At 60.3% G+C, this 21,075-nt stretch overlaps 2 protein-coding genes across 3 annotated transcripts; both read right to left on the bottom strand.

The window, feature by feature from the left end:
- Positions 1-1,139: 1,139 nt before the first annotated feature.
- Positions 1,140-8,663, bottom strand: Icoslg (inducible T cell costimulator ligand). Of its 2 annotated transcripts, none has more exons than XM_003463904.5 (7): positions 8,509-8,663; positions 7,348-7,391; positions 6,310-6,660; positions 5,166-5,456; positions 3,632-3,790; positions 2,785-2,820; positions 1,140-2,427 (listed from the first exon to the last, which is right to left on the bottom strand). In XM_003463904.5, exons 1-7 carry the CDS (start codon positions 8,520-8,522, stop codon positions 2,219-2,221), a joined length of 1,104 nt encoding a protein of 367 aa, XP_003463952.2. In that variant the 5' UTR covers positions 8,523-8,663; the 3' UTR covers positions 1,140-2,218. The 2 variants fall into 2 exon arrangements, with proteins under 2 accessions (XP_003463952.2, XP_013001508.1); XM_013146054.3 differs by having other exon boundaries at positions 1,140-2,422.
- A 3,899-nt stretch (positions 8,664-12,562) lies between these two features.
- On the bottom strand, positions 12,563-20,630 carry Dnmt3l (DNA methyltransferase 3 like). The gene is made up of 10 exons (XM_063225323.1): positions 20,487-20,630; positions 20,120-20,199; positions 19,936-20,048; positions 19,498-19,669; positions 18,771-18,858; positions 17,623-17,711; positions 16,775-16,850; positions 16,182-16,321; positions 13,951-14,036; positions 12,563-12,974 (listed from the first exon to the last, which is right to left on the bottom strand). The coding sequence occupies exons 1-10, from the start codon at positions 20,602-20,604 to the stop codon at positions 12,806-12,808; spliced, it is 1,131 nt and encodes a 376-aa protein (XP_063081393.1). The 5' UTR covers positions 20,605-20,630; the 3' UTR covers positions 12,563-12,805.
- Positions 20,631-21,075: the final 445 nt, after the last annotated feature.

Raw genomic sequence — 21,075 nt, 5'->3', positions numbered from 1 at the left:
GCTCTGGCCCTGGCCCGTGTGTGGGAAGCCTCATTCCGCACCCAGGTGGCTGCCCAGCCCATGCGGCCCTCACCAACCCAGCCTGTCTGCCCTCCCAGTTTGGGAAGAGCCCGGCATGCAGTCAGGGTGGGGTGCAGCCTTTCACTGAGTCCCCACTCAGATGTCACGCACAGCACAGGACCAGGTGGCTCCCTGCCGGGCAGCCTGGACCACACCTCGGGAAAGGATGCAGACTGCGCTCCATCCACAGGGGCTGGGGTGCGGGGAGAGAAGGTGGGGCACAGCCCAGCTCTCAGCGGTGAGGGAAGTTCGGGGTCCCGCTACAGCATCAGGAAGGACGGGGGCTCCTGTGGCTCGGGGCTGGGACTTTTTGGTCCCTCAGGGAAGGGGTATGGGGGTCTCTACCGGGGATGCTGTGGGGTTGGCTGGTCTCGGGCAAGCACAGCCTGGCCACCATCTTCAAGGGCCACACGAGGCTCAGGGCCTTCCATACAGGGAGCACTGGGTCTTCCCAGAGCTGACCATACCTCTGTCCAACGTGGAAAGGCAGGCTCTGGGCTCCTGATGTCAGACCCACCTGCCCTGGACCCTGCCACCCCCACAAGCCCCGTGTGTCCCTTCACCTCTGCTGGGGCAACTGTCCTCAAGGAAGCACAGACATCTGGGGACCAGAGAGACCGGCCTGGAGCGGGGCTCTCGTCGCACTCTGGGGACCAACAGGGAGAGAAGGTGGAGATGGAGCCGTACCTCTGAGCAAAGCTCCCAAGATGGCTGGCTGTGAGACAGGGAATTTCCAGCCATGGGAGCTATCATGTGGGGGACGCTGCTGTACCCAAAACCCATACTCAACGGCAGGCCCCTCGGCTCCTGGCCCCTCTGGGCTGGGGGAGTCGCCGGCTCAGAACCATTCTGGACCCACAGCGGCTGCACTCCCTAGACCCTTGCAGTTCAGGAAGGCTGGGCTCGGAGGAGGTGCCAACTCCAGACCCATCCTCAGGAGCCCTGCTCAGGGACCTCGGGGGACCCTGGCTCCCCTAGCCTCAGTGCTGGGGCCCCAGGGTTGCTGCACACAGCAGCTGCCAGCTCCCCACACCTGGTGGCCCCCTGGCTCCCGTGACCGGCAGAGACGACTCTGGGTGTGCTTCAACGCACCTGTTTAATGCTCTCAGGTGAAGTCGGGGGTCCCTGCTCACTCACTCCGGAGCCCCTTGAGGGCCCTGCGGCAGGAAACTGAGCACCACCCACTCAGCCTCGCACCCGTCTGTGCTGAGGGGCCTCACGCACCCCACAGTGCCAAGTGACGGGGACCTCAGGATCTCCTATGGGAGGGGCTGAGCACCTGTCCACAGCAGGGCCACAGACCCAGGTCCTTGTGAGGCCACATTGCCCACGGTGTTCTTGTGCACACCCGGGTCACACAGTGGCACCATCCAGAACCCCCTGGTGCCGGCAAACTGCTTGGTGTATCCTGTGCGGCCCTGTGGACGAGGTGCGACAGCATGGGCTGCATCCCGTCCCTGGCATGAGGAGGCTCGGGGAGGCTGTGAGCTGAGCCCAGGTCTTCACCCCAGGCTGTGACCACAGGAGTCTGGGCACAGCGTGGCAGGCAGCTGGATCTGAGGGACTCCCCAAGGCTGACCAGAGACCGTGGCACCCCGGGAGTCCTGCTGGGGAACTCTGATGGGTACGGAAACTCTTTTCAATCCCCAACCCATACTCTGCTTCCAGGAGGAGGTGCGTTCCCATCCCTCTCCAGAGCCAAGTGTGCGGCAGCTCGGTGCATGGTGAAAAAGTTCTTGGGAAAAAAGTTACACTTAGCTTCTGGGAAACACAAGCAAGGTCCAACTTTCTTCTTCCTAAGTACGGTGAAGAGTGAAGCTGGAGGGTCTCCCAGAGCCTACAGTGTGGACGTTTCCTGCAGCGGTGCACACACCATCTTGCACACATAAGTGTGTACGCACGTGCACATGAGAGCCCGGGACAGAGGGGCGGCCAGCAAGCCTGGCAACCAGCCTCCTGCAGACAGCTCAGAGGTCCTCGTGGAAGAGCGGGCAACCTCACTCCTCGATGTAAACCCAGCGCCCTTCCTTCAGTGGAGACCGCGTCTGCCATTCAGGTCTGGGTGTGGATACAGCCTGGTGCCAAATCTGGGTGCTGGTGGCATCTGTTTGGCCCCGAGGGCGGGCAGCCGTTACTTGGGCATTGCAATCTCTCTGGGTCAGGGACAGTCCAAGTGTGTCCTCCCTGGGGCGCTCCCCTCTGTCACCAATGGCCTGCAGCTCCTGTCCTCAGGTGGCTCATGCAGGGCCTGCAGCTCGAAGTTCCCGTCGCCCACAGGCCCGAGCGAGTCCATCGCCAAGCTGCCTCTGATGTCCCCTGGGGAGCTGCTCGCAGACGCCCTGTCCCCATCCTGGGCAGTGAGCTGGTCTTGGAAGAGGAGAAAAGAGAGGGGATCTGAACACTGGCACCTCTTTTGCTAACAGCATCTCACATGAGATGGGGTGGGGGGGTCAAGCACCTACCACTGAGGCACCCCAACCCTGTCTATCACAGAGGCCCAGGGCAGGGTCTTCAGGGACTCAAACCAAGGAGATGGCTGCCTGCAGGGTCACTGACTCCAACCGACAGCTCTGGCTCTCTGGGGTACACGTGGGGTACACATGGGGTTGGGACCCTGTGCCAGGGGTGCCCACAGGAAACACTGGGCTCATAACTGGGTGTTTGAGGCCAACACTCAGAAGGGGGCCACAGCCATGCCCGCACCTGCACCCCAGGGAAACTCACCTGTGAGCTCCTGCTCCGGCACCACAGCCTGGGCACCTGTGGGATGAACCAGAGCCACTGAGGGCTGGGCAGAGGCAAAGTGGGTGCTCTGAAGACCCCAGGGGTCCCCAGTTTCAGCATCCTGGCCACCACTCAAGCTCGGGGCTGGGAGAGGTGCCCAGGCCACCCTGCCATGGAAGGTGCTTTCCATCACAGCGAGGGACAGCACGTACGGTGTTCTAGGCTGGGCTAAGCCCAGGCAGGGGTTGCAGTGGCAGGGGGTGCTGGTAGTGGGAAGTATTTCTGAGACAGCCAGTGCCTGCCACACCCTGGGGCTGTGGAGCAGCACTGGGAGTGAGGTGGGGACTTCTGTCCCTCCATCCTGCAGCCTCTGGGATCCACGTGACCCTGCTCCCCTGGGAGCCACCAGGCAAGGCCAGCGCAGCAGCCCAAGTTCAGGGCTTTCCTATCTTCCTGGAGCCCTCCTCTGAGACCTCAGGCCACCCTCTTGGTCTGTCCTCAGGTCACACAGAGTGACGGCCACACGTCTTCTACTCAGCATCCATAGACAGAAGCTTTGTCCCATCTCCAGACTCGGAAGCCACTGCCCCCCAAGCTGGGACTGGGCTTCTCCCACACCCTCTGGCTCAGCTGCATCTGGAACTCAGCGCCTTTGAGAACTTTGGGCTTTGAATCAGCTTCCCGGAGGGTTCGGTTGCTAGCGCTTGTGTGTGCTGGGAAGTTCCCACCAACCCTCCAGTGATAGCAACCAGCCTACCCAGCGGGGGAGCTCAAAAGGCAGACACTCGGCAGACACTCACACCGACACAGCCAGCATGCACACCTGGGCACAGCTGTCTCCACGCACCTGTACGGCTTCTACAGCCACGGATGATGCAGAGTAGGCCCACGAGTGCTGCCCCCAGCAGCACGACAGGGAGGATGATGTTGAGGGCCATGTCACCCTCCCCACGCGGGTGGCCTGGATCCTCCGTGATACGGTCCATATTTCCACTGGGGGAGCGCGCTGTAGCAAAGAGATGGGGAAGGACGTTTCTCCTAGATCACAGGAGGGTCCGGGCACCCCGCCATCACCCTGCCTCCATCTGTAGCACCAGGCTGCCTTGAGACGCAAAGCCGGCCCTGAGCCCAGGGAGAGGCAACAGGGCTTTTAATCAAGGTGAGAGTCACACACAGCAGACCATTAAATGTGACCACTCGGTGGCACCCAGTCATTCACAGGGCAGCGCAGCTGTCACCCTGCAGGGAGAAGTCACCGCTGGCAGTCACACTCCCTCCCCTGTCCCCCTGCCGGGCCACCTCTAGCCTGCTTCCCAACCCTGTGGTTCATCTGTGTGCACTTGCTATGAATGGCCCCGACACCTGGCTCAGTCACCAGACACCGAAGTCTCATGTGTCAGAGCACCTTCCCTTCCGCTGTGGAACGGGATCCATGCTGTGCCAGGCCACACCGTGGCTGGCATCCAGATGGGTGCAGGGAGGGTTTCCCCAGCGGCTGTTGTGAGCCTGCTGTGGGGAGGCAGTCACAGTGCCTGCTCAGGTCTCTGTCAGGGTGCACTGCAGGAGCGGGGTGCTGGTGCCCACTGTTCCCTGGGCTGAGAACCTGCCAGCTCTCCCTCCGAAGCAGCAGCCCTTCTCTGTCCTCCCAAAGCAAGGCGGTGTGCAGGGCCCAAGCCTCCTGCCTGAGCCTCACTCCAAGCTGAGTAAGTGAACTGCTCTTGCACCCCGGCACCCACGGCGGATCCCCACACACTCCAGATGTGGTGGGGACCAACGACCTCCACACCAGGTTGACCCTGAATGTGCCTTGGTGTCACCCAGAAGCCTGAGACTCGGCCGATGGAGAACTTCCCAGGCTGCTTGGCCTGCTCCGATGGGGGAGCCCTCACCCTGGTCCACACAGGTGCAGAGACCACTGGAGGCTGTGCCCGGACTTCAGGCAGGCAGGGCTGGGCCTGCAGGGCCCAAGCTCAGAGCAGCAGCTGAGCTCAGTGCTTGTGGCCAGCCTGAGTGCTCATGGGCCACCTGCGTGCCCAGCACGGGAGCCGTGCACTGGGCTCTGTGGGTGGTGCTATGTTCCTACAGCTGTGTTGGGGTGCAGAGATCCCCTCCTGCCTCCATTCCTACCCCCCCCCCCCGTCTCCCTAGGGAGCCAGGGACACAGACTTGGAAGAGTCCCAGATAGAGACCACCGGACCCCTCCGCTGCATGGCTCTATGGCTTCTGACCCCTTGGCAGCCACCCAGCCCCTTGGAGGGCACCCTGGCTCCTATGCAAAGCAGAGTCTGTGGGTGCAGACACAGTGGGGGAGCCTGCCTTCGGACCAACCCTTCTAGGCACCCTCCCAACACTGCCGGCCTTTGGCCCGCCCCCTGCTGTACCTTCAGGGCCACTGCCCGTCAGGTTCTGCCGCAGGAGCACGTTCTCTATGCAGCAGCCCACGCTCACACCAGGTGCCCAGGGCACCCTCAGAACGCTGACCACATCATATAGGCCTCGCTCATTCAAGGACACTGTGTCGTTGTGCAGTGCCCTGTCCAGCACAGTGTCATCCGTCTTGTTGACCCAGTACACGTTGGGCCGCGGGTAGCCGTTGGTGGACGTACACATGAAGGTGAGCTCCTGGTCCTGGCGGGTGCTGCTGCTGTTGACCACGGGCACGCTGAAGTTAGCTGCAGGGACAGGTGGGCAGTAAGCGAGGGTAGGGTCCGGGGCCCACGTCCTCGGCAGGCCGAGAGCAGCACATGCCCATCCTGGTGGAGGGGCTGGGCCACAGCTGAGCTTAGGACAGCCCCAGACCTGGCCACCTGAGTCATCACCCCAACAGAGGGCCCTGCGGCAGGCCCTTCTCATCCGGTGCCCCTCCCACAGCTGCCACCCACCAAGCAGCACCCTGAGCTGCCTCGGGGATGCCTGCACATTTCCCTTCAGCCTTGATCGAATTCTGCATGTCAGAGCTTGCATAACTTACTCTTAGTGTTTAAATATAATTTAGATTTTTAAGGGTTATTTTTATTACTGCAGTAGACATTCGCATCACCTAACAATCATACGGGGGCGAGTTGATTTATGGATGTTTCTCGCCCCCGTCTTTTTACTTCCCCTAATTTTTCTTTTTAAAGACAAGTCTCGCTATGTAACTCAAGCTAGCCGTGCACTCACTACGTAGCCCAGACTGGCTCTGAACTCATGGTGATCGTCCTGCCTCAGCTTCCTGAGCACTGGGCTGATGGGTGTAACTGCTCTCAGCTCTACCTCATTTTATAAAATTTAGTTTTGAGTCACAGAGTTTAAGGTAAAAGCAGCAAGACTGGGGGTTCTGGGGGGCCCAGTGGCCTTGGGTTAGGAACTTTCTGGGGAGCAGAACACATCCATATCTCCTGCTGAGGCCCTGGAAACGGAAGCCCCCACTGGTTGAGGCTCCGCGGGACACATAACGTGTGCCTGGTTAAGGACAGATGAAGGCAGAGATGGCACTTTCTCCACGCCGAGCTGGAAGAAACCGGACCCCGCTCCCGGCCTCACCTGCCACGCGCAGTGTGACTGTGGCCTTCAAGATGGCCTTCATGTTCCCTTGCTCCCGCCTGAAGACCAGGCAGGTGAACCTCTGCGTGTCCTGTGGAGTAACATTTCGTAGCAGCAGCGAGAAGTTGCCCTGTTCCATGTTCTGCGGGAACAGGTGGGCCCGGTCCCGGTAGCGGCCATCGACTTCACTGGTGGAGTTCTTCTGCGGGATGTGCACCATCACTACGGTGGACTCCCGGATTTGCCAGTAAACATACACCTCATCTAGGTTGAATTGGAGCCTCTTGGGGTACACGCAGCTCAGCAAACAGTCGCTGCCCACTGTCACCCCGACTTCCATTTCTTGGGTCTCTGCAAGGATTCAGGGAGGAGACCTTTATTTTTCCAGGCAACTATTTGCCTATGGAGGGACCCTGGCTTTGGGGTTACAAGACCCCGACACACAGCCGGGCGTGGGGTGCACGCCTGTCATTCCAGGCCTCTAAAGGCTAAAGCCAGCCGGGGCGACATCCTGAGTTCAGTGCCCCAGACAGACAAAGGCGACTCTGAAGGAGTGCTGGTGGACACTCACAGGACAGCTGGGAGACTGCCCCGTGGAGCCAGTACTGTGGTCCAGTTGAAGCAGGGGCCTTCCAGGCCACTCTGTCCCTCTGCTACTTCTCAGGAGTACTCTGATTCATACACAATAGAAAGGACTTAAAACCGCAGGCGTGGAAAGAAAATAATCTCTCAACCACATTTACAATGCTGTGTGCACTGGTGGGGAAAAGTCACGGGACACGGGTGGCTCTGCGATGCTTCCACACCTCCAGGAAGAGAGGCACATCCCCAGCTGCTGTGCCCTTGGCCCCAGGTCTCTGCTTAGGGCACATCCCTGTGTCCTGGCTCCTCCCCACAGCGGCTTTCAGGACTCCACAGTCCCACCATGGACCTACATCTAGGGATCCTGGGTCTCAGAAGAGCCAAGGGAGAGCAGGAAGGTGCAAGGAAGAGTTCTGGAAGCTCCCCTCCCAGCTGTGTACCTGCACCCCAACTTACCAGCTCGCAGGCTGTGGAGAAGCAGCAGTAACAGCAGGCCAGGGCTGGGAAAAAAACAGCAGAAAGGCAGGTGAGACAGGCTGCACATGCCTGCTTCCTTCAGCTGGCTGTGGAGCTCAAGGGAACCACTGAAGCGACGCTCAAGGGAACCAAACCTCCTGTCCCCGTACAAACCCCAGAAAAGCACTGATAACACAGTGTGGTCCCTTGGTAGCCTGTTCCTCCAGGACGGGATGCATTCCAAGACATTCTGAAGTCTGAGGAAAACAGCCTGGACACAGCAGGAGTTGAGCTGCAGCCCCAGTAGGGGGCAGCGCTGGCTTTCAGGACTCAGAACTGTGCAAGCCCCTGGGGGTCCCCATCATCCTCCCACAGCGCCACCTCCATTGGGGTCCCTGAGCCCACCCCGACTGCCACCTCCTGCCCACACTGTGCCCTTCCTGGGTGCTGCCTGCCGGGGTCCTCGCAGTGCACTATCCTTGGTGTGGGGACACTCACCGTCCCTGCCCCAGACGCCCTCACCCCGAGAACACCATCCCCGGGTCAGGTAGCAAAGGTGCAGTGGACGACATCCAGGAAGACCCTAGATTTTCGCCCTCCCTCTCCCATGGACCAGCTTAAGTCCGGTGTCTGTCCCCTGGGCCGTGGATAGAGGACCTCTCCAGTGCATGGGGAGAAGGAGGGGGGCAGAAGGGACACAGGATGCCACCCTTCAATGCACCCTAAAAGGCGTGGGGACACTGACAAAAATCTGCACTGCACGGTTGTCACACCCCTGCCCCCGGCAACACCCCGTTTTCCTGTTTGGGTCCACCGCCCGTGAAGGGGTGTTCTGAAGGTAGGGACCCCCGACTGCGTGGAGACCCACAGGGTCACCAGAGGGTGGGCACCGCGGGCCTAAAGTAAGCATCTCAGCACGGTCATATCCTTCCTTATTCTGGGAAGTCAGCCGCACCGGACTGGAGAAGAGGGCGCGGCAGCCCGTGCTCCGTGCGCGGCAGCCCGGCTCTATGCGAGCTGCCTCCTCGGCCAGGCGTCTATGCGCTCGCGCGCCATCCACGTCCACACCTTCGCAGGTGACCGCGCCCTGGAAGCCGAGGGTCCGCCCCCCCCCCCGCCGGCGACCCACGACCGCGGGCGTCCGCAGCCGCTCCGGCTTACCCTCGCAGCGGCATGGCTCAAAGCCCTCGGGGCCGCGATCTCGGGGCTGGGACCGGAGCGGGACTTTGGGGCCGGGACGTCGGAGCTGCGACCGCGCCAGGAGGCGACTCCACGCTGCTGGCGCCCGGAGCTCTGGGTCTCCCGCAGCCCGCGCAGCCGGGTGATCGCGGGGGCGGGGACAGTGGCCTCGGAAGGTACAGCCCGGGGGCGCGGCGAGATGGGGGGGGCGGGGCGAGATGGGGGGAGGGGGCAGGGCGAGATGGGGGGCAGGGCGAGATCGGGAGGGGGCAGGGCAAGATCGGGGCGGGGCCGCAGCGCTGTCCCCGCGCCGAGACCCCCTGCGCGGTCGCCTGAGGATGTGGAGCGCCGGGGCGGGAGCATGGGCCGGGCAGGTGTCTGCCGACCGCTGGGCGGAGGCGAAGGCGGGAAGGACGGGGCGCTGCGCAGAGACGCGGGCGTCCAACTCGGCCTCTGCCCGGCTCAACGCCGACCTCTGGGGGATCCGCAGGGCACAGCATGTTCGCCTGGGCGAGGCAGAGGTGTTCAGCCCGGAACCGGCTGCGCCCCGCCCCCTTATTCTCCGTCCCGCCCTCTCCTCCACTCCCCGCCCCTTCCCCGCCCCCTCTTCGCCCCGCCCCGCCTCCTCCGCGCGGTGCTCCTTGCTCCAGCTGGTGTCCCTGGCGTTCGCACCAGGAAGGATGTGGCCAGTTCTAGGTAGAGGCTGCATCCCCTCTCACGCTCCGGGCGTCAGGCCCTGCCCACGAGGCGATAGAGGGTCCCTCCCTGTGGAGGCTCCCGGAGACCCCAGGCAAGGGCAGCACCCTGCTCCACCACCCCCAGCTCCGTGCTGCGTCTGGTTCCAGGGAGCAGGGCAAGGGGGTGTCCTGTTACCACCCCCTCCCCCAACACTCCGGGACTGGAAGCCCCTGCCGATCTCGCGCACGGCAGGAGGCTGGAGACTGTGCGAGTCCCGCCGTGCCAGGCGGAGCACCTGGCCCCAGCCCTACGCGGAGGCCGCCCTTCCCACACCGGCTTAGCGCACTCTGGCGGAGCTTCACTCGGACAGAACTGCCAGTTCAGAGGGAGCATGTGCATTCCAGCATTCCTGGAGGCTGTCAGGACATGGGTGGCAGCTAGCCTTGGCAATTAAGTGATTTAGTGAGACTTGTCTCAGAGTTAAAGAACAGTTAAGATGTGTATGTCACTAACTTCTCTGAGTTCATTGAAAAAAAGATTTGTGATAATGTTGTTCAGTTAAATGTAGACACTTTGTACCCTGAGTGACTTAAAAATAACAATACAAAATGTATTATCTATTGCTGTCCCCTAATTACAGGGGACAGCAATAGATTTGTTTTGAAATTTTGGGGGTTTTTTCTCTTTAAAATAAACATAGCCAGGCATGGTGGTGCACATCTGTAATTTGAGAGGCTGAGGCAGGAGGATCATTGCAAATTTAAAACCAACCTGGGTTACAAAATGAGCTCAAGACCAGCTTGAACTATGTAGAGAGACCCTATCTCCAAAAGACAAGAAAAATAAATAAATAAAAATAAAGTGTAAATAAAGTTTTAAAAAGCAGCCAAATGTGGTGGCACACACCTGTAATTCCTACACTTGGGAGAGGACTTGGGCAAGAGGACTGCTGCGAGTTTGAGGCCAGCCTGGGCTGCACAGTGAGACACTGTCTCAGAAAGAAAGTTAACCAAGCCAAATATCCGGCATGTAACTCGGTGTGAAGGCTCTGGGTTCAATCCCATTGCCGTCCACAAAAAGAAGAGGAGCAGGAGGAGCAGGAGGAGGAAAGAAAAGGTCACCTGAAGGTTAGGGTTCTTGAGGCTCAAGCAGGAGGCGCTGAGGCAAAGGTAAGATCCAGGTGAGCGCAGCACCTCTGCGAAGGATCCTGGGGGTGGGGGCGGGGACTGCAGCTGCAGGTGCTGGGCCAGCATGTGGTGAGCGAGCCCTGCTCCAGGCCCTGTGGAGAAGGAGCAGGGGGGCCTGGCTGTGCCCTGGGGGTGCGACTCTACAGGAAAGCTTGGTTTGCTGCAGGGGGGGTGCAGGTGAGGTGGGAGCCAGCAGGGAGGTTATCAGGACGATGAGTCCTGGAGCCCAGAACCTCGTGGAGGCCGCTAGCCCTCAGGGTGCCTGGATGGACCCTTGTGGCAGGAGGTGTGTGGCCTTTGTGGCCAGGGCTGAAGTTCCTGTCTCGTAGGCAGGATGGAGTCCAGGGCAGTCAGGGCCACTCCTAGGAGTGGTGAGGGAGGGTCTGGTCAGGTCCAGTGCTGCCCACCCCCTCCGGACAGGAGCAGCGGGGAGCCCTGCCCCCAGCAGTGGGCCCTTGTGCCAGCCACACGCTGACAGGGCTGGCTGTGGGGTGGGGCCCTGGTGGAGGGGACTTGGGTCCTGACACAGGACAGCGCCAGGCCGAGTCCAGGTCCCGGCCCTCTCATCAGGTGCCGCTCCCCTCTGCGCCTTCAGCCTCATCTGGGGAGTAGGACTCCACGTGTGTTCCTCCAGGGGCAGCGCACAGGACAGTGTGAGCTGTGCCTTAGGTCCTCTCAGGTGGCACACACCTCACAAGCCCACAGCAGCTGCCGATGCCCCCAGGGGCTAGGAGCAGTGAAGACCCAGGGAGCTGCCAGTGCCAGGCTGTGGGGAGGGCACCCCGAGGGCCCTGGGACCAGGTGGTGACTGTTCTTGTGCTGTGCAGGTGGACAAGTCTGCCGAGCTCCCAAACCACCCCAGTCCTCCAGAAACTGCCTCGCCCAGGGTCCCTGCCCTAGCACACTGAAGGTCACAGTCCCCTGGGTCTGGGAGACCCCACAGCTTGGCCCTCAGCCAGGGCCCTGCTCTTTGAAGTTGGCTTCCACTCCTGGGTATGAGGTCTCCAGGGCTGCTGTCACCAACTTCCGCAACCTTGGTGGCTTAAACAGGGCTGCAGTTAATTCCTGTCCCCACCCTGGAGGTGGAAAGCCAGAAATCACTGCCTCCCCAAAGACCTGAGGGGCAAGCCAGCCCCCCACTCCCTGGTGATTCCAGGGTCCTTGTACTGTGGTTGCAGGGCTGTCCCCTCCTTATGGTCATGTCTGTGGCCACCTCCTGCTTATGAAGATGTTACTGACCACGTGTCAGCCTGCTTAATGGCCCAGAATAGGTCCTGACTCAACCTTGTCAAGGGTGTGTTGTGTTGTGGCTTGGCATAACTGACGCCATCTTGAGCCCTGCGTTTAACTGGTGCCCTGTATTTGACTCAGAAAACTGGAAAATTACTCAGGGTACAAGTCCCATGAGAAAAGCAGAATGAGCTATACCCACAGGAGAAAAATTAACCTGCTCAACAAAGAAGCAGGATACAGGTATCACCCAAAATTAACGAAAGATTCTAGCTAAATTGTTTCCAACAGGATGTCTTTTGTGATTCTCTCTTAAAAACTCTGATGTTTCAGTTTGGGGCCGCTTGTTTGGACCCTGAACCACGGGGGTCTGTATACAAGTGGTCCTGAGCTCAGCTAATTAAATTCCAAATTTATCAATTTGGCTGCTTGGATTCCTATATTGTTCACGAACCCACCTCACCATGCTGCCACAAGAGGTGACATTTGCAGACACCCCCAGACAGCAGCACTGGTCTTAATCCTCAGTGCACCCTGAGCCTCTTTGCCAGGGTGTCAGGAAGGAATCCGGGTGGGACAGCACTCTGTTCCAGGAACCCAGCCTGGTCACTGCTCCCTAGTGTCCCCCACTGCCCCAGGCTGCTGGCTCGGGCTCTTGCACCCCTCTTCCCTCACCCCGTCAGGAGGCCCTGATGCTGCATGATTTGCAGTCTTGTGAGATCTGCCCCAGGCAGCTCTTATTTGGTTTGTTGAGGGCAGCATCTGTGCTCTTCCACAGTTCAGGGTGTTGTGTGGGGTGGTGAGGGGGTAAGGGGTCTCGGCCATCAGCTGGACCAGCTGGGCATGACAGCACCAGGGGTGTGTCAGCCACCACGCCCCGAGGAACAAACACCAGGACAGATCAGGAGCCATCCTAAAATAAGTGTATTTCTAACTCCTCTTGGGAACACAGAAGCCCTCCTGGGAGCACAACCCCTGCGGGTTCTGAGAAGTGAGGGTGGGGCCCTGCGCAGGAACCCCAGAATGGGGCGTTCTGCACTCCCGAGAAAGACCCAAAGCCAAACATGGGAGAAGATAAGACTGCAGAGGACAGATGACCATCTGCAGGCAGTTTCCATTGTTCTAGGAAGTCTTAAAAAAAAAAGGAAAAGAAAAAAGTCTCTCTTTTTCCATGGTGAAGCAGCTCACTTATAAAGAGGAAGTGAGTTCTGAGAAAAGTATGAGAAATACTCTCGCAGCGGGAGAAAGCAGTTCTTCACGAGTGAGGCGGGGCTGTGGGGGCTGAGCGCTGTGGTCTGGGCGCCTTGGGCCAGCAGGGACACTTCCTCCTCAGGGGCCAGGGCCGAGTGCCTGCTGCCAAGGGGGGGATGCTGTCAGGGCGTTGTGGCTCTGTGTTAGGCTGGGCCTGAGCCCCTGGGCAGGAGTGACCTGGGAGCTGTCAGGAGTGGACAGCAGTCATGGAGACAGGGGGACCCAAGGAGGAAAGCACAGGTGTGGGCCAGAGATCATTAGAGCCTTGGGGTGTCCCCAGCATTCCCAGGGGCCCAGTGTTGAAGTAGCCACGTGGGGAGAGGACAGGAGACCCTGGTCTGTGGCCTGATGGTCCCCAGAGAGGTGAGCTTCAAGCACAGGCCCTCTGGACCCCCTGTGTGTGGCCAGGCCCCCCGGATTAGGGTCTGACATGCAGAGCCCACACCCTCTCCCGGCCAGCGACGGGCTATCTGTAGCCATCCAGGAATGACAGTGGTGTCTGAAGGCAGGTGTCGCATGGCCAGCTGCCCACAGCCTGGGCAGGATGATTTCCATTTCATATCACGAGGAGCCCAGTGTCCCAGTGTGAGGCCCAGAGGGCCCTGGCCATAGCTGCCCAGGAGCAAGGGGTAAATAGGGGCCCTCAGACTGGGCTGAGGCCTGGGAGGGGACAGCTGAGGGCCCAACCCTGGTACTGCCCTGCGGGGACCCACAGCTCCTCCAACAGGCCATGCTGGCAGCCCTGTCCTATTCTGCCCACCCCTGGCCTTGAGCTCTGAGCCTCTGCCCAGCAGTCCTGGGATGGCAGGAAACCCCAACACTGCCACAGCCACAGTCACAGGACACAGACTGGGGGAGTGGGATGCAGTGTCTGGACAGAAAACGCAGCCCTACGGGGCATCCTGGGGCGTGTTGGGTGTGAAGGCATGCGTGTGAGTGGGTGTGTGCAGGGCTGGGTCACCGTGCAGGTCACAGGTGGGAGCCCAGCATAGGGCACTGTGAGCTTGGGGTGGCTGAGCAGACTCGGACCCTGTCCGGGAGCCGATGGCAGGGTCAGTGTCCCCTTGGTCCCCAGTACCTCCTCACGGCGGGGATGTTGCTCCACACTCTGGCAGCGCCCTGCAGGACCCGGCCATGGACATCCTGGAGGGTGGCCGGCTCTATCTGCGGGAAAGGGCCGTGCGTCAGCTACCGAGCACGCCACGGCATCGGGTGTGGTCCCCCACCCCAAGAAGTGATCTCTAGAGTTGGGTGCATGGCCCTAGGGGGTGGGGGCTCTGCTAGCAACAAGGATTCCCTGGGGTCCTTGGGAAGAAGATGGGAGGAGATGGACCTTTGCGCACTGGGACAGGAGCTGAGAATGTCAAGACGCTTGCAGGAGAAACTGAGGCAAGTGGCCGTGTCCAGATCCCCTCCCTGTGTCCTGACCAGTCTGGGGGCCAGGCCCCGACTGCAGAGGCCGGCAGGGAGAGGTCCATTTCCCTCCATGCCACCTCTGACCCTACACGCATGCTGGCTGAAGACAGACCTCGTCTGCTGCCCTGAGCTGCGGCCTGTGGACCGCAGGATTCGAGGACCCAGGACACGGATGCAGGTTTCTGACAGTGAGTGGGGCAGACACCCCAGCCCAGCTGCTGCGCCCAGACAGTGCTCACAGTGGTTCCAGGGACTGAGCTTCCCGGAGGAGAGGAAACCACAGACCTGAGGGGTCAGACGGCTCAAGGCCGCTCTCCACCAAGTCGCCCTGCACATCAGTGAGATGGAGTCCACGCTGGGAAAACAGAACCTGGGAAAACAACCCGAGGGCCCTTTGCACAGAAGATGCCAGAGCACCAGGAGGAGCGAAGGCTTCCCTCAGTTTCCTGTTTTTATGAAGCAAATAGAGCAAAAGCTGATGGTGGGCCCCCAAAACAGAGCACAGATGCAGCTCCCTGTGCTCAGCAACTCAGAGAATCCAAGGTGGAATGGGCTTGTGGTGCTCAGTGACACATGGGAAGAGTGGCAGCCAGACGTGGTTGTGCAGGCCTGTAATCCTAGCACTCTAGGAGGCTGAGGCAGGAGGATCACACAGTTTGATCCCAATCTGAGCAACTCAGTGACTGTGCCAGACTCTGTCTAAAATAAAATAAAATAATAAAATAAAATAAAATGGGCTGGGGTGCAGCTCAGTGCCTGGGTTTTCCCCACGAATGCAAGGATGGCTGCTACAATATCTGTTTATAGACTGTATCCCTGTCAAAATATCTGAACAGGAAGTTACCCAATTATCCTCATAAATGACAACCTTGGACGAAGTCCAACAGCTACGGTTAATGAAATCCTCGAAGCCACGGGCATCGACAGAAACTTCCTTGACATGGTGCACCATAGTGCCCGTAGCCCCAGGCCAGATGACTGACTCAGGGACCCTGGAACCCTGGGCACAGGGAGCAGGAGAGGATGCCCTGCCACTGCAGTGACCGCAAACTCCACCGCGCTGGCGCCTCCTCGAGAAAGAGATACCCAGGCAAGGACAAGGGAGATGCTGGTCACTGTCTGATGACAATCTGACCAAACACCCGGGAACCCCCAAGATCAGCTGAAAACCACTATCACCAGCGGAGGAGCCCGGTGAGGCAGCCCAAGCCCTGTGCATGGAGGGAGTTGGGAGCACCAGGCATAGAACCGAAGCTAGCAAGATGGTCGGTCCGGAGAGCCCACCTAGCATGGAGGAAGCGCAGAAGGACGAGCCCTGGGGCACAACCCGTGGAGAGCAGGACCAGAGTCAGGGCACAAGGCCGGGCCAGGACAGACCAGGGATGTCTGTGAGAGCCACCTGCTTATTTGGTTTGCTCCTGAGCCCACACAGGCCCCTGGCACTAGCAGACCCTGCCCTTCCTGCTCTGCGACTGGCTGAGGTCCTGACTCTTGGCATCCTCTTCTGGGCCCTGCTGGCCTGGTCTGGCGGTCCCCTCTCCTGTGGCTTCCCATAATGCTCCTGGAATCCCTACTAGCTTGGTCCCAGACGGTTGCCCCGGGAGCAAAACCCAGGTGTTGGCAAGGTTGTGTGTGCACACACCTGTGTAGGCACACGTGCAGTGCACTGACGCAGAGTGATATGTGCATGTGTGGAATGTGTTATGTGTTCACGTGCTCAGACTGGTGGAGGCAGTGACCCCAGCAGTGCCCTGAGGACACAGGGGCGTGTGACCTAGGGTGGCCTCCCAGGCAGCTGTGCCAGGGAAGCAGTGGCTTCGGGCCAGCATCCCCAGCCGGGGTCATTCTGAGCCCTCCCAGCCTGAAGACGCCTGCCCCCTGGCCCAGTGGCACCTCAAGGAAGCGGGTGGCAATGGCCTGGTCATCACTGGTCAGCAGCAGGTGGTCCACAAACATCCAGAAGAAAGGCTGAGGGCTGCCAGGCGGGGGCCTCGAGTACTGCAGCAGCCGGTGGAACTGGAACAGGAACCAAGCTGCCGGGAGGTGCAGAACACAGCGGGGCTGAGGCAGGGCAGGTCTGGGACATCGATGCCCACGCTAGGGCCACGGGACCCAGGGAGACCAGAGGTGGGGCGGGCCAGGACCTCCTTGGGGGACAATGCCATCAGCCCTGCCTCTTGGACGCCATGCCAAAGCACAGCCACCTTTGGGCCATGTGGGCACACGGGGCAGTTGGTGGGGCAGAGAGGACTAGGGACGGACACCAGGAAGCCTTGGGTATGCTGGTACCCTCACTGTGCAGCTGGACCAGTGGCTCCATGAGCATCTGTGTCAACACATCCCCACTGCATGCCCTGGGCCTGTTCTGGCGACAGCTGGCCAGGACTGTTTCAAACACACAGTGGGTAGGGGAGGCAGCAGAGTGGCCCAGTGACCATGATGAGATGCCTCGGTGACCGTGGTCCCTGGCCCCATGAGCGTCTTACCGGGAGAACGGTCACAGGCGTGGCCCAGAGTGGGTGTTGAGCCGTACACCAGGTCAAATGGGCCCCACTCCTCCACCTGTGAGAGGGGACAGTGGACAGTGTCCTCAGTCTGGGGACACTGTCACCAAGAGCCAAGTGCGCCTCCTGGCCATGCTGGTCAGGTGACAGTGACCCGGAGAACCCAGGAAATCCAAGGCGGGAGCAGAGCTCACTGGGCCTTAGGGGCAGACCTGGGGCAATGGGCTCTGAAGAGGGCATCCCAGTGAGAGGATGCCCTGAGCTGCTCCTGGGGCATCTGCATGCGGCCCCCACCAGCCCAAGGGCTCTCCAGTGTCATCAGCCTGTTGGGAGCCAGTGGTTCACAATTGGGGTGAATCACAGCCAGACACCTGCCATGAACACCTGACAGGGGACCCACACCCTATGAGGTCCCCTAGAGGCTTCAAGCACTTGTGAAATTGCCCTCCTGAGGCCCTCCCTGCCTCAGTCAGGTGCTGTCCTAGGGAGCAGTGGCTGGAGAGGGGGGTCCCAGCAGGCAGATCTGATGAGGACAACTGTCAACACCTGCAGCTGTTCAGGTCCAGACTCAGCATCTTCTGCTCAAGGGTGCTGTGGGATTAGTCCTCCAGCTGGCAGTGCCAGCCAGAGGTGGCTGGAATGAACTCCCTGGATTTGAAGGCCGAGCTATGGCCCTGGGCTGGACACAGGAACTCATGTACCACAGCCACAGCAGGCCCGTGGTAATGGCTGAGCCCTGCAACCTGGGGCCCCGCCGGCCTGTGCCAGGCCCAGCAGATTTGCGTCCAGCACCCGTTCCCCAGGTCCCTAAGCCAGGGCTGCTCACTCACGTCTCTCCGCACGACATCTGTGACATCCTCCAAGTGCCGCAGCCTTCCTGCCTGGGACCCAGCTTCCAAAAAGCCCAAACTCATCAGCTCTGGAGGAAGACAGCAAGAAGGCACCGCGTTGTGTGGACTTCACGCTGCAGGGTGGCCCCAGGACCAAGGACCGTCCTCTCCGGGTCCTGTGTCCTGCATCCTACGTCTTGCAAGCTGCCTGTCCCTAAGGGAGGGCAGGGCTTGCTGGCCTGAGACGGGGTCAGCACTGAGGAGGCCGAGCAAGCTCCAGCCCGCCTGGAAAATAGCCCCTCAGTGAGATGCTGCCTCAGAGCAAAAAACAGAAAAGCAAAAAGAAAAGGGAGACCCATCCCCAGTACTGCCCCAAACCCAGAAACAATACAAAGCCAAAACCACCAGCACAAGCCCCCAGGCACCACCAGTCCAGCAGGCTGCAATGTGACCGGACTATGGCCACTGCTGGCCTTACCAGCCGGGCAGGTGACCCAGAACAGGCCCGGCTGCTGCAGCCTCCATGGGCAGCGAGCTTGTGGGCAGGTGAGGCCCTCACTGTGTCTGGGGCACCTGTGCCTAATGTGGGGTGATGTGGCCGCCACAGTGCAGGTGCTGGGACACATGGTGGGGACAGAGCAGGACCCACTCTGTGGACGCAGAGGAGGGTTTGACCTTGCCAGGGGCTCTGGCATCTTTCCAACATCCCCGGGGGGGATGGGTGTGTTTTATGAGGTGCTGCCACCACTGGCAGGACTGGAGATGGATCTGGACAAGGGAGCTGCACTCCCTGTGGACTCCACGCCCGTGCCCCCCCCGCCAGGATGCCCCTTGCGCCCTCCCCGTCTCCCTCCTCCTCCTCCTCCTCCTCCTCCTCCTTTTGTGCATGGGGTCCCATGCTGGACTCCAGCCCACAGCCCCCCAGAGACCTTGCCTTCCCTTTCCTGATCAACTGGGGGATCTGAGGGTGGACTTCTCCCTGCCACATTCCTTCCAGGGTCCTCTTGGCTTAGGAAGTCACCACCAAAGGCCTGTGCATGTGGAGTGGGCTCCTTTGTATCCCCCACCCCAGAGGCAGACACTGGAGAGGCCAAAACACCCAAGCTCCCCACTTCCTGTAGACAGCTGTGGGACATCACTGCACTTACCTTGCTTAATGTCCCCAAACAGGGATAGCACCCGCATCGGCTGTCTCTTCCACACAGGCACTGTTTTGTACATCTCCAGGGGACTTCCCTGTGAAGACAAAGAAGAGACAAGAGCTAGGTGTACATCTGCCATTCCAGCACTCAGGAGGCTGAGGCAGGAGGATCACTATGTGTTCAAGGCCAGTCTGGGCTACAAGGCAAGTCCCTGTCTCAAACAAGATCGAATGAAACACCCACTCTCTTCACATAAAGTCCCTGGGCAGCACTGGGGCCTCCATCTGGCCAAGAGGGAGGGGTCCAACCCCTGCAGAGGGCTCCAGAGGGCAAGACGCGCCCACTCTCTGAAAAGTGCCATGAAGACACTGCACACAGCTGTCACGTGGGTCACATCTGCACCCAGATAGCACCCAGGAGATAGGTGATGGCCAAGTAGACACGGCATCTGGGTGGCCAGGGTCTTCGGAGCCCACACCTGGCTAGGCGGTGCCGAGACCCTAAGCGAAGAGGACCTCAACAAGCACAGCGGCACACCCCTGCAATCCCAGCCCTTGGAAGGCTGAGGCAAGAGGATTGCTGTGAGCTCAAGGCCAGCATGAGCTATGCAGTGAGACCCTGATCACCGTGTAAATGGAGATAAGGAATAGGCCATGCACATGGAAGACCAAAAGCACCTCAGCCTCTGCAAGTTTGGGGAGGATGCCACCCGGCCATCCCACTGTGCTCTCACCGCCTCGAGGTCGTGGAAGGCCTTCAGCTGGCCGCGCCACTTGGGCCGCCGCCGCAGCAGCCCGCTGCATGGGAAGGGCAGGCACAGGAAGCACACCCAGCTGGACATGCTGTGCACCTTGTCTGAGGTCCCGGGGCCCACCAACACGTCCAGGCACTCGAAGCAGTAGCACCTGGAATCGACAGAAACTGAGTCACTTGAGCCTGGGATGCCGGCGGCCATAGCACTCTGCAGTTGTGGCAGGACGGTGGCAACTTCTCTCAAGATTTAAGAGCCATCTCTTTTAAGGGCTGGAGGTATGGGTCAGTGCAAAGGCCCGGGCTCAATCCCTCCGAGCCGGATATTAGAGAAATGTCAGAGCTGGTGCCAGGCTCCGGAAAAGTATCAGTGGGGTGGCAGGTCTGGGGGACCAGTGTGGGGAGCAGGGCCCTGCCTCACCTTGTGCACTGGGGGTTCTCGCAGATGAGCAGAACACTCCCCGAGGCACAGATGGAGCAGCAGGACTGGTACCCATCCTCATCATAAAGGAACAGGGCGCCCAGGAACTTGTCCTAGGGAGACAGAGGTGGGTCCCCAGGCCCCTGCTCCTGGGCTGGTGGAGCCCCGCCTGGCCCCGGCTTACCTTGCAGGGGGCACACATTCCTCCTTCGAACAGGGGATGCCGTATGTGCACCTGGAAACTCCCGCAGCAGAGGCAGATGGCTGCGGGGACATGGGTGAAGCTGGGCACTGAGTAAACAAAGGGCCCACGGAGCTGACGCCAACGATCGAGTGAAGGATCCCAGGGAGAGGAGCAGAGGACCCGTGGTCACGAGGATGAGACTCAGGGCCAGGAGTGGTGGGGGAGAAGCACCTGCCATCTCAGCACTCAGGAGGCTGAGGCAGGAGGACTGCAGTGTGTTCAAGGCCAGCCTGAGCTACAGAGGGAGACCCTGTCTCCAAAACCCGAGGTGAAAGAACCAATGGGTCTCAGGCCAGGGCCAGCTCACCTTCTATGTTCCGCTGGTTCACTGAGACTTCGTAAGTGATGCGCTCTGGAGGAGGAGGAGAGAGGCGGCCCCTTTCCCTCTCCGCCTTCTGCTTTGAAGGAGGGGCACCCGGGCACATGTGGGAGCGGGAAGGTCTCTTTCACTCTGTGGTACTGGGGGCTCTGTCCAGGCCTGCCCATAGAGCCGCATCCCAGCCGTTTTGAAAATTCTTAGTTTGCTAAATTGTTGAATTGTTAGGTTGCCCAGACTGGGCTCAACTTGTAATCTTCCTGCCTCAGCCTCCCAGAACGCAGGCACGTGCGCCACCTTAAACTGTGATCTCGCCTGATCTAGGAATCTAAGCTGTGGGCCTGGTGAGGGTGGCCATGGCAGGTGGGCCATGGCCCTGGTGGGCGCCAGCACCCTGAGCAGAGGCCAGGAGCACCCTTACCTCTGCCCCGCCTGCGTGCAGGGGCCTGTGGCGGCTCAATGGAGTCCAGCAGGAGCACGTCTACACTGCGCTCAGCCTCCAGCGCCAGGGCTGGGGCACAGGAGGAGCAAACACAGGATCAGCCGGGTCAGGACCCCAGGCCCTGCCCAGCATTCTCCC

The sequence above is a fragment of the Cavia porcellus genome, unplaced genomic scaffold (genome assembly GCF_034190915.1).
Source record: "Cavia porcellus strain 051 isolate PalLab524CR breed Dunkin Hartley unplaced genomic scaffold, mCavPor4.1 scaffold_15, whole genome shotgun sequence".
In the NCBI taxonomy this organism is placed as follows: domain Eukaryota; kingdom Metazoa; phylum Chordata; class Mammalia; order Rodentia; family Caviidae; genus Cavia; species Cavia porcellus.
Note: the sequence above shows the minus strand (reverse complement) of the source record. Positions and strands in the feature narration are given on the sequence as shown.

What these genes read in the sequence shown, in the direction of transcription:
- Dnmt3l (XM_063225323.1), bottom strand. Translation starts at nt 20,604, where the DNA reads ATGTGCCCGGGTGCCCCTCCTTCAAAGCAGAAGGCGGAGAGGGAAAGG. An exon ending in CCTTCCACGACCTCGAGGCG is followed by an intron (nt 18,859 to 19,497) that starts GTGAGAGCACAG and finishes TTGTCTTCACAG; the next exon opens with GGAAGTCCCCTGGAGATGTA. An exon ending in CAGATGTCGTGCGGAGAGAC is followed by an intron (nt 16,851 to 17,622) that starts GTGAGTGAGCAG and finishes CCCCTCTCACAG; the next exon opens with GTGGAGGAGTGGGGCCCATT.
- Icoslg (XM_003463904.5), bottom strand. An exon ending in AGTCACACTGCGCGTGGCAG is followed by an intron (nt 5,457 to 6,309) that starts GTGAGGCCGGGA and finishes CTGTCCCTGCAG; the next exon opens with CTAACTTCAGCGTGCCCGTG. An exon ending in TGGCTGTAGAAGCCGTACAG is followed by an intron (nt 2,821 to 3,631) that starts GTGCGTGGAGAC and finishes TTCATCCCACAG; the next exon opens with GTGCCCAGGCTGTGGTGCCG.